At 35.2% G+C, this 12626-nt stretch overlaps 2 protein-coding genes across 2 annotated transcripts in view; one reads left to right on the top strand and one right to left on the bottom strand.

Annotated features, from left to right (window-relative positions):
• LOC125862030 (uncharacterized) overlaps positions 1-12626 on the bottom strand; it is a 60799-nt gene that overhangs the window by 1010 nt on the left and 47163 nt on the right. The window lies entirely within an intron of this gene.
• On the top strand, positions 10288-10968 carry LOC125862891 (uncharacterized). The gene has a single exon (XM_049543014.1). It carries the CDS (start codon positions 10288-10290, stop codon positions 10966-10968), a length of 681 nt encoding a protein of 226 aa, XP_049398971.1.

The following is a 12626-nucleotide window of genomic DNA, read 5'->3' on the forward strand; positions in this document are numbered from 1 at the left end:
GTTCACGTATACTCACACCATTTTTTAACATCTATTTTCGCATTTATAAGCCTTTTTAAAGAATCTCCCAAATTCCCATATTTTTGTGTGTATTAGCCCATGGATCTGGTGCCCAGAGCACCCAAAAAAGTTTTCTCAAAAAACTTTATGAGGACCTTTGTAATGATTTGGGGAACCTTCACGTTTACTCACACCATTTTTTTAATGCCCACATCCACATTTACAAGAACCTTTTTAAAAATCGCCCAAATTCCCCAATTTTTCGTTTGTATTAGCCTATGGATCTGGCTCGGAGCACCCAAAATATTTTTCTTATTCTTTTTTATAAGGACCTCCGTAATGAGTTGGGGAACCTTCACGTATACTCACACCATTTTAACACCTATTTTCGCATTTGCATGCCTTTTTGTAGGAATCGTCCAATTTTTAAATTTTTTGTGTGTATTAGCCCATAGATTTGACGCCCGAACCACCCAAACAAAATCTCAAAAAACTAAAGACGACCTCGGTAATGAGTTGGGATCCTTCACATTTACTCACACCACTTTTTTAACGCCAATTTTCTCTTTTACAAACCATTTTTAAAGAATTGCCCAAATTCCCCAATTTTTCGTGTGTATTAGCCCATGGATCTGACGCCCTGAGAATCCAAAATTTTTGCTTAAAAAAACCTTATGAGGACCTCTGTAATGAGTTGGGGAAACTTCAAGTATACTCACAACACTTTTAACGCTTATTTCTGCATTTACAAGCCTTTTTTTAAGAATCTCTCAAATTATCTGATTTTTTGTGTATATTAGTACATGAATTTGGCGCCCGGAGCATCCAATTTTTTTCTCAAAACCCTTTATGAGGACCTCCGTAATGAGTTGGGAACCATCACGTATGCTCACACCATTTTTTTAACACCTATTTCCGCATTTACAAGTCTCTTTTTAAGAATCGCCTAAATTCCTTGATTTTTCCTGTGTATTAATTAGCCCATGGATCTGGCGTCCGGAGCACCCTAAATTGTTTTCTTAAAAAACTTTATGAGTACCTCTGTAATGAGTTAGGAAACCTTCACGTACACTCACACTATTTTTTAACGCCCATTTCCGCATTTCCAAGCCCTTTTTAAAGAATCGCTCAAATTACCTAATTTTTCGTGTGTATTAGCAATGGATCTGGCGCCCGAAGCACCCTAATTCTTTTTCTCAAAAAATTTTATAAGTACATTCGTAATGTGTTGGGCAACCTTCACGTATACTCACTATTTTTTTAACATCTGTTTCCGCATTTACAAGTCTTTTTTTAAAAATCTCCTTATTTCACGATTTTTCGTGTGTATCAGCCGATGGATCTGGACGTCGGAGAAACCAATTTTTTTTTCTCAAAAAACTTTATGAGTACCTCCGAAATGAGTTTGAGAAGCTTCATGTTTATTCACACCATTTGTTTAACGCTCATTTCTTCATTTACAAACCTTTTTTAAGAATCGCCTAAATTTTCTGATTTTTCGTGTGTATATTAGCCTATGAATCTGTTGTCCGAAGCACCCAAAATTATTTTTCTCAAAAAACTCTATGAGGACTTCCAAAATGAGTTAAGGAAACCTTCATGTATACTCACTATTTTTCTAACCCCCATTCCGCATTTACAAGCCATTTTTTAAGAATCTCCCAAATTCCCCAATTTTTCGTGTATATATGCCAATGGATCTAGCGCCCGGAGCATCAAAATAATTTTCTCAAAAAACTTCATGAGCACCTCTGTAATGAGTTGGGGAACCTTCACCTATATTTATAACAGTTTTTTAACGCTCATTTCCTCTCTTACAAGCCCTTTTTTAAGAATCTCCAATTTTTCAGATTTTACGTGTATATTAGTCCATGGATCTGGCGCCCGGAGAACACAATTTTTTTTATCAAAAACCTTTATAAGTACCTCTGTAATGAGTTAGGGAACCTTCACTTTTACTCACACCATTTTTTAACACGCATTTTCGCATTTACAAGCCTTATTCCCCAATTTTTCGTGTGTATGAGCACATGGATCTAGCGTCAGGATAATCCAAAAAAATATTTCTCAAAAAACTTTATGAGGATTTTCGTAATGATTTGGGGAACCTTCACGTATACTCACACCATTTTTAACGTTCATTTACGCATTTAGAAACCCATTTTTAAGAATCGTCCAATTTTCTCGATTTCTCGTGTATATTAGACTATGGATCTGGCGCCCGTAGCATCCAAAAAATTTCTCAAAAATTTTATAAGGACCTCCATAATGAGTTGGGAAACCTTCACGTATATTTCACAACATTTTTTTAACGCTCATTTGCGCATTTACCAGCACTTCTTAAAAAATCTCTCAAATTCCCCAATTTTACGTATAGATTAGCCCATTGATATGGCGCCAAGGACAATCGAATTTTTTTCTCAAAAACCTTTATGATGACCTATATAATGAGTTGGGAACCTTCACGTATACTCATACCATTTTTAACGCACATTTTTGCATTTACAAGCCTTTTTTTAAGAATCACCAAAATTCTCTAATTTTTCGTGTGTATTAGCCTATGGATATGGCGCCAGGAGCACCCAATTTTTTTTTCTCAAAAAACTTTATGAGTATATGTGTAATGATTTGGGAACCTTCACGTATACTCATACCATTTTTAATGCTCATTTTCACATTTACAAGCCTTTTTTTAAAAATCGCCTGAATTTCTCAATTTTTCGTGTGTATTTGGCAATTGATCTAGCACCCGGAGTGCCCATAAATTTTTTTCTCAAAAAGCTTTATGTGTACTTTCGTAATGAGTTGGAGAACTTTCACGTATACTCACACCATTTTTTAACGCTCATTTCCGCATTTACAAGCGCCTTTTTAAGAATTCCCTGATTTATGTGTGTATTAGTCCATGGATCTGGCGTCCTGACCACCCAATTTTTTTTTCTCAAATAACTTTATGAGAATTTTCGTAATGAGTTGAGCAATATTCACGTATACTCACACTATTTTTTTAACACCCATTTACACATTTACAAGCCTTTTTTTGAATCGCCCAAATTTTCAAAAAAAATCATGTGTATTAGCCCATGGATCTAGCGTCGGAGCACCCAAATTTTTTTATAAAAAAAGTTTATTAGAACCTCCATAATGAGCTGGGGAACCTTTACGTATACTTACACCATTTTTGTAACGCTCATTTCCGCATTTACAAGTCCACTTTTAAGAATCGCCCAAATTTCCCTATTTTTCGTGTGTATTAGCCAATGGATCTGGTTTGGAGAACCCAAAATATTTTCTCAAAAATTTTTATGAGGACCTCCGTGATGAGTTGGGAACTTTCATGTATATCCATATAATTTTTTAACGCCCATTTCTGTATTTACAATTTTTTTTATAAAAATCACTCAAATTCTCCAATTTTTCGTGTGTATTAGCCCATTTATCTAGCGCCCAGAGCACCCAAATTTTTTTTCTCAAAAAACATCAGGAGCACCTTCGTAATGAGTTAGAGAACCTTCACGTTTACCCATAAAAAAAAATTTAATGCTCATTTCCGTATTTACAATTCTTTTTTTAATAATCGCTCATATAACCCGATTTTTTATATGTATTAGCCCATATATATGGCACCCGAAACACCCAATTTTTTTTCTAAGAAAAACTATAGGACCTCCGTAAAGAGTTGGGAACCTTCACGTATACTCACACCATTATTTAACGTCCATAACTGCATTTACATTCCATTTTTTAAGAATCGCCCATATCCCTCAATTTTCATGTATATTAGCCCATGAATTTGGTGCCCAGAGCACCCAAATTTTTTTTCTCAAAAAATATTATGAGGACTTTCGTAATGAGTTGGAAAACCTTCACGTGTACTCACACTACTTTTTTAATGCTCATTTCCGCATTTAAAAGTCTTTTTTCTAAGAATCACTCAAATTCCACTATTTTTCATGTGTATTGTTAGCCCATGCATCAGGCGCCCAGAGCACACAAATTTGTTTTCTCTAAAACATATATGAGGACCTCCGTTATGAGTTGGAAATCTTCACGTATGTTCACACCATTTTTGTAATGTCCATTTTTGCATTTACAAGCCGTTTTTTCAGAATTGCCCAAATTCTCCGATTTTCGTGTGTATTAGCCCATGCATCTAGCGCCCGGAGCACCCAAATTGTTTTTCTCAAGAAACTTTTAAGAGTACCTCCGTAATGAATTGGAGAACCTTCACGTAAACTCACACTATTTTTTAACTCTCATTTTCGCTTTTACAAGCCCTTTTTTTAAGAATTGCCCAAATTCCCCAATTTTCCGTATGTATTATCCCATGAATCTGCGACAGAAGCACCCAAAAAAATTCTAAATTTTTTTTATGAGAGCCTTCGTAATGAGTTAGAGAACATTCACGTATACTCACACCATTTTTTCAACACACATTTCCGCATTGACAAACTCTTTTTAAGATTTGCTCAAATTTCCTAATTTTTCGTGTGAAAATAGCCCATTGATTAGGCGCCCAGAGCACCAAAAAAAAATTTCTAGAAAAATTTTATGAGTACCTCCGTAATCAGTTGGAAAACCTTCATGTATACTTATACAAATTTTTTAACGCTCATTTCCGCATTTACAAGCCTTTATTTAAGAATCACCAAAATTTCCCAATTTTTCGTGTGTATTAGCCAATAGATCTAACGCCCGGAGCACCCAAAAAGTTTTTCTGAAATTTTTTTATGAGGACCTATGTAATGAGTTGGGGAACCTTCACGTATACTTACCCCATTTTTTTAACGTTCATTTCCGCATTTACAAGTCCTTTTTTAATAATTGCCCAAATACCCAAATTTTTTGTGTGCATTAACCCATGGATTTGGCGTCCGAACAACTAGAAATTTTTTTATCTCAAAATACCTTTATGAGGACCTCCGTAATGAGTTGGGGAACCTTCGCATATAGTCACACCATTTTAACACCAATTTCTGCATTTAATAGTCTTTTTTTAAGAATTGCCCAAATTCAACGATTTTTCGTGTGTATTAGCCCATGAATCTAGCGCCCGAAGCACCTAATAATTTTTCCGCAAAATTTTTTATGAGGAACTCCGTTATGAGTTGGGGAATATTTATATACTCAACAACATTTTTTTAACGATCAATTTCGTATTTTGTAGCCATTTTTTACGTGTATATTAGTTCATGGATCTGGCGCCCGGAGCACCCAAATTTTTTTCCACAAAAACCTTTATGAGGATCTCCGTAATGAGTTGGAGAACCTTAACGTATACTCACACCATTTTTAACGTTCATTTCCGCATTTATTAGTCCTTTTTAAGAATTGCCAAAATTTTCAGATATTTTATGTGTATTAGCCAAGGATCCCAAAAAAACTTTTCTCTAAAAACTTTATGAAGACTTTCATAATAAGATGGGGAACCCCAAATTCACCGATTTTTCATGTGTATTAGCCCATGGATCCCAGAGCACACAAATTTTTTTTCTCAAAAAACTTTATAAGGACTTTCATAATGAGTTGAGAAACTTCACATCAACTCACACAATTGTTTTAAAGCCCATTTCCGCATTTACAAGGCCATATTTAAGAATTGCCCAAATTCTCCAAATTTTCGTGTGTATTAACCTATGGATTTGGCGTCCGAGCTCCCAATTTTTTTTCTCAAAAAATTTTATGAGGACCTCCGTAATGAGTTGAGAAAACTTCACGTATATCCACACCATTTTTTAACTCCCACTTCTGCATTTACAAGCCCACTTTTAAGAATCACCCAATTTCGTCGATTATTCGTGTGTATTAGCCAATGGATCAAGCCCAGAACACCTAAAAATATTTTTTCAAAATCTTTATGATAACCTCCGTAATGAGTTTGGAACTTTCACATATACTCACATAATTTTTTTAACGTTAATTTCCGCATTTACAATTTTCTTAAAAAATAAATTGCCCAAATTCCCAATTTTTCGTGTGTATTAGCCATGGATCCTCTGCCCAGATAACCCAAATTTTTTTCTCAAAAAAGATTATGAGGACTATCGTAATTCGTTGGGGAACCTTCATGTTTAATCACGACATTTTTTTAACGTCCATTTCTGAATTTACATTCCTTTTTTTAAGAATCGCCGAGATTCCCCAATTTTTCGTCTGTATTATCCAACGGATCTGGCGCATCCGGAGAATTTAAATATTTTTTCTCAAAAAACTATATGAAGACCTCCGTAATGAGTTGGAGAACCTTCACGTAGATTTACACCATTTTTTTAACTCACATTTTCACATTTACATGCCTTTTTTTAAGAATCGCCCAAATTCCCCACGATTTATCATGTGTATTAGCCCATGAATCTGGCGCACGAAGCAGCCAAAAAAATTTCAAAAAAATTTATGAGGACCTCTGTAATGAGTTGGGAAAACTTCGTGTATACTCACACCATTTTTAACGCCCATTTTCGCATTTACAAGCCATTTTTAAAGAATCGCTCAAATTCCCCAATTTTTTGTATGTATTGGCCCATGGATCAGGTGCCCGTAGCACCAAAAAAAAAATTCTTAAAATTTTTTTTGGAGGACCTCCGTAATGAGTTGATGAACATTCACGTATAGTCACACCATTTTTTAACGCTTATTTCCGCATTTACAAGCCCTCTTTTAAGAATCACCCAAATTTCCCAATTTTTCATGTGTATTAGCCTATGGATCTGGCGGCCGTACCACCCAAAAAAAATTCTCAAAAATCTTTATGGTGACCTCTGTAATGAGTTGTGAAACCTTCACGTATTCTCACACCATTTTTAAATGCCCATTTCTGCAATTACAAGGCTCTTTTAAAGAATCGCCTAAATTCGATGATTTTTCGTGTGTATTACCCGTGGATTTGGCGCCCATAGCAACCACTATGTTTACCTTAAAAAATTGTATGAGGACCTCCATAATGAGTTGGAGAAGCTTCTCACAACATATTTTAACATTCATTTCCACATTTACAAGCCTTTTATAAAGAAACACCACAATTTTCTGATTTTTCATGTGTATTAGCCCATGGATTTGGCGCCTGGATCATCCAAAAATATTTTCTCAACAATCTTAATGAGGACCTCCGTAATGAGTTGAGAACTTTTATATATACTCACACCATTTTTTAGGCCAATTCTGCATTTACAAGCCCTTTTTTAAGAATCTTCAAAATTTTCTCGATTTTTCGTATGTTAACCCATGGATCTGGCGCCCAGAGCAACCAAACTTTTTTTCTAAAAATTTTTTATGAGCACCTCCGTAATGAGTTGGGGAACTTTCACGTATACTCACACCATTTTTTAAACGCTCATTTCCGCATTTACAAACCATTTTTTAAGAATTGTCCAAATTCCTTAATTTTTCGTGTGTATTAGCCCATTGATTTGGTGTCCGGCGTACCCAAAACAATTTTCTAAAAAATCTTTATGAGGAACTCCGTAATGAGTTGGGTAATCTTCACATATACTCTTGCAATTTTTTAAACGCCCATTAACGTATTTACAAGTCTTTTTTAAGAATACCCAAATTTCTCAATTTTTTGTGTGAATTAGTGTAACGCCCCAAAATACTAACCAAGAGTCGCATGTCGATTTACCGTTGCTTAATTACTACAATATGTTTTATTCTCATTTTGAGAACTTGAAATTTTGTGATCATTGAAAACTTGTTTAACATAAATTGTGATTGTAATTTAAGGTATTGTATTGGGGTATTTTTGTAATATTCTAATTAGAATTATGTATAACTTTAAATGGAGGTGAAGGATATATATAGGTGTATATGTATGCATTTTGGGCAGCCAACCTTTTTTTGGGCAGCCACCTTTTGAAAACAATTGTTCATGTGATAAGCATCACTCTTGAGACTATATTTTGACACCTCCTCTAGTGAAATTCATTTTCCCTGAAGTCTAAGAACCTTAGAACATTATCCAACCATTTGTTCTTCAAAATCACAAGAGAAAACTTGGTCCTTTTGGTTGGAATTCGAGACACACCCTTCTCTTTGGTAAGTGATAAAATTTGTTTCTGAGCTGGATAGTGTTTGGTATTTTATGCATATCTAGATCTCTAAAATCTCGTTTATAGTGAATAAATATAATTTGGAAAGCTAATATACCTACAACTCTTATGCTTATGTAAAACTCTAAACAACTGTTAGTGTTTCGATGATATCTTTTTGTACAAAATATATTTTGCGGTGATTCTTGATTGTTTGCAACCTTAAGAGATGTACCTACATCTTTCATGAAGGATATACAATCATGTTTTGCCGTTTTTCATTTCAAATCTTGGTTGCGACATGAGGTACTAGGCTGGCCAGAATTATTGTTTTGGGAGCATATTCATATTTGTACAAGCTTAGCTTACTTGTGATGATAATCTTGTTTTACTTCGACATTATTGAGATACTAGGAATTAAAGAAGTTATTTAATTGTATTTTTAAAGTTGTATATACTCGTGAACGAGTTGAGGACCTTGATACGTTGGTTGGTCTACGGTTTGAACTCGCAAAGTTGTGTTGGACTATTTCTATGCTAAAGCATTGAGGTTTGTGTATAAACTTGTACTTGTAGTCTTTTTACCTGCTGGTATATCTGAAAGTTATCTTGGTACCTTGGTTACCTCTTGTCACTTTGCATTGTCGTGTTGGTATCTTTTAAGACGTTAAAAACACTCGTGTAACTCGCCCACTAGTACGGACTGTTTGATCACCTGACACTCTTGTTGGGACCTTGTCCTTCTTGTGGCTGTGACTTTGTCACTATTAACATGCCTCTTGATTCGAATCATTTGTCATCTTGACTCTGGATTTTTAGTCCGTTTTAAGAATGGAAGTTGTCCATTTTAAGTACGAACTAGAAAGCCATTTTTAATATGGTTCTTCGTTCTCTTGATTATTGGGCTTTGACCCTTCTTGATACATGTTTGTGCTTGGTGTGACGACATGATATATATATTGGGCGAGCCTTGTTGAATCTCTAGGAAAATGATGTTATGAGCGTTCTTGACATTTGGATCTCTAAATATCAAACTTGATACTCTTTATATATTGTTTACTTGATTTATTTATTATGTTTCAAAAGTGCTGCCTATGACTTGAGAAAGGTAGCTTTGTGACTCTGAGAGCTCAGAACCTATAGTTTTTACACCACTAAGCTATATGCTTAGTGATTGTTGTTTCTATCGTAGGGAATGATCGAGAGGACGCATAAAGTTGGCCATTGGAGATGGAGATTTTAAGAGCCTTAAATAAGATCATATTTGCATATAGGCATCTATATTTTGTATAAACCTTGAGACTTGTACATGATCTATGTGTTGTACATTTACATGAGCTTTGAAGGCTAATTTAATCATGTCACTATGGGTTGTAATATAAGTGTGGCTATATATTTTGTTCTTTTTGGGGGTGTTTAAACCCAAGTCTTGTAATACACTAAATTTACTATTGGTTTGGATGTTTGTGTAAAGCATGAACCGGCTAAATTTAGTACTCGGAAGTTGGTAATATTCTTTTATATCATTTTTAAGTGTGAGGATAATATTTGCATGAAAATCTAGGAAGTTATTTGCTTAGATTATTTTGAAAGGGTTTGTCCGCCATAAGTTAAAATTCTGCGGAATATTTATTTGACATCAAATAAATGTTTAAATGGGCAGGATGCAAATCCTTAACTATTTCTATTTTTTTCTTTATGAACCTAATCCCTCTACTAAATTATAATCAATATGGTCATAGTTAATCTCTTTTAAATGTCACAAGTATTTAATTAGATTTCTTGGTTAAGTGGTAGTATCATTTCAAAAGGGTCGCTACAAGTGTTGGTATCAGAGCCTAGGTTTGTGGTTCTAGGACTTTTGTTATGAATTACTTGTATATTTGTTCGCTTTCGAAAAATGTTCTACATAGATTATTTGTTCATTTACATGATTTATAATATTTTCATCGCATGTAGAGTGCATATGCATCAAGTACATGTCCCTAATGCAATGTGATCTTCCCTTTTGAAGGAATTAAGTTATGGCCTCTTCTTCTGACCGACCAATGGAAGATCCTCGTGAAGGGTCGGGTACCTTTGTTTCCAACCTCGTGCACTGGAAGAGGTTGGAGAACATTTCTCAAATCAATATGTTTCCCACACTAGTAGGTCTGAAGTGGGAAACCATTAGGGTGTAAGACTTGGTTCACATCCTCATATGAGTCGTGGTACTCTAACCATTAATCCTCTTTTTCAACAAATGGTTGAATTCTTCCACGACATGGCTGAATCGATGCATGATCCCAATGGGATTAACTTTGAGAAAATGAGGAAAATGGGTGGAGTGAAATTTGAAGGCACTGTTGATCCCACTGATGCTGAACAATGGTTGGAGCGCATGGAGAGGGTGTTTGAGCAGTTAGAGTTTTCAAATGTTGCCAAATTTAAATATTATATTTCACTATTACAAAAGGATGCTTATGATTGGTGGGTAAATGTTCCGAATGCCAAGGTAAAACCTCATGTTCTTACTTGGGATGATTTTCTTAAGGAATTTCGTATGAAGTATGTCCCACCTGCTTATTGTGATGCAAAGAGAAAGGAGTTTTTGAATTTAAGGCAACGAGGCATATCTATTGCTGAGTACCAACAAAAGTTTCTAAGACTCTCTCGTTATACTGGAGGTATTATTAAAGAGGAAAAACACAAGTGCAGGAAATTTGAAGACGGTTTAAATGATTCCATTAGGAAGAATGTGGCGATCCTGCAACATGAGAAATTTTGTAAGTTAGTGTTTGTTGTTTTTACTTGGGAACGACTTGATAAAGAAGAAGCTAGCAGAAATGAATACAGATTTCGAAAGCCTAGACCAGATTTTAGAGGTCCATCCAAAAGAAGGAGGTTTGATAATTCTAAGGCTGATAGTGATAACAAGCCAACTCAACAAAAGCAAAACAGATAAGATTTTTCTACAGCTAGCACTCCAAATTATGGCCAAGGCAAGCCTCGTGTTCCCACTTGTCCGCAATGTGAAAAGAATCATTATAGTACTTGCAGGAGAGCCTCTGGTACATGTTTTAATTGTGGGAGCTTTGATCATAAAGTGAAGAACTGTCCTAATCCTAATAATGCTCCGTCCTTGAAAACTGAAAGCTCAGTTCATAAGCCTTTTATTAATCCTCCTTAAACTAATAGAGGTGCAAGACCTAAAAACACCCAAGCAGCAGGTACAAGTGGAGCTAATCAAGCTAGTGGACAAAGGGCTACTACACATGTTTATGCTATGAGGCAGAGTGATTATCAAGATGGACAAGACGTGGTTGTCGGTAAATTTCATTTATTTGGCTCATGTGTGTTTACACTGTTTGATCCAGGTTCTACATATTCCTATATTTATTCATCACTTGTTCTTCCTGAAAATGTGAAATATGTGAGGCTTACTTATAATGTGATCTGTCGCCCGGAGCACCCAAAATAATCTTCTCAGAAAACTTTATGAGAACCTTCGTAATGAATTGGGGAACCTTCACGTATACTCACGTCATTTTTATAATGCACATTTCTAAATTTACAACCTTTTTTTAAGAATCGCCCAAATTTCCCAATTTTTCGTATGTATTAACCCATGGATTTGACATCAGAGCACCCAAAATATTTTTCTCAAAAAACTTATTGAGGACCTCGTAATGAGTTGGGAACCTTCATGTATACTCACACCATTTTTTAACGCTCATTTCTGCATATACAAAGCCTTTTTTTATGAATTTCTCAATTTTTCGAGTGTATTAGCCCATGAATCTAGCGCCCGTAGCACCAAATATTTTTTTTTGTTAAAAAATATTCTGAGGACCTCCGTAATGAGTTCAGAAATTTTCACGTATACTAACACCATTTTTATAACTCCCATTTCCACATTTACAATCTCTTTTTTAAGAATCGCCCAACGTCCCCAATTTTTCGTGTGTATTAGCCCATAGATTTGGGGCCCAGAGCACCCAAAAAAATCTCAAAAAACTTTATAAGCACCTTTGCAATGAGTTGTGGAACCTTCATGTATACTTACTCCATTTTTTAACGCCCATTTCCGTTTTTACACACTATTTTTTAAGAATCATCCAAATTTCCTGATTTTTTCTTTGTATTAGCCTATGGATCTGGCGCCTAGAGCATCCAAAATATTTTTCCCAAAAAAATTTATGAGGACCTCCGTAATAAATTGGCAAACCTTCACGTATACGCACACCATTTTTTTAATGTCTATTTCCGCATTTACAACTCTTTTTGAAGAATCACCCAGATTTTTTAATTTTTTGTGTGTTATAGCCCATGGATCTAGCGCCCGGAGCACCCAATTTTTTTTCTTATAAGTACCTCCATAATAACTTGAAGAACCTTAACATATACTCAAACCATTTTTTTAACGTCCATTTTCGCATTTACAAGCCCTTTTTTAAAAATCGTCCAAATTTCTCAATTTCTCGTGTGTTGGTGCCCATGGATCTGGCACCAGGAGCACCCAAAGAAATTATCTCAAAAAACTTTATGAGGACCTTCGTAATGTGTTGGGGAACCTTCACGTATACTCACACTATTTTTTTAACGCCCATTTCTGCATTTACA

The sequence above is a fragment of the Solanum stenotomum genome, chromosome 4 (genome assembly GCF_019186545.1).
Source record: "Solanum stenotomum isolate F172 chromosome 4, ASM1918654v1, whole genome shotgun sequence".
NCBI classification, from domain to species: domain Eukaryota; kingdom Viridiplantae; phylum Streptophyta; class Magnoliopsida; order Solanales; family Solanaceae; genus Solanum; species Solanum stenotomum.

Bases quoted from the DNA above. Each gene is read 5' to 3' on its own strand.
- LOC125862891 (XM_049543014.1), top strand. From the start codon at position 10,288: ATGGCTGAATCGATGCATGATCCCAATGGGATTAACTTTGAGAAAATG.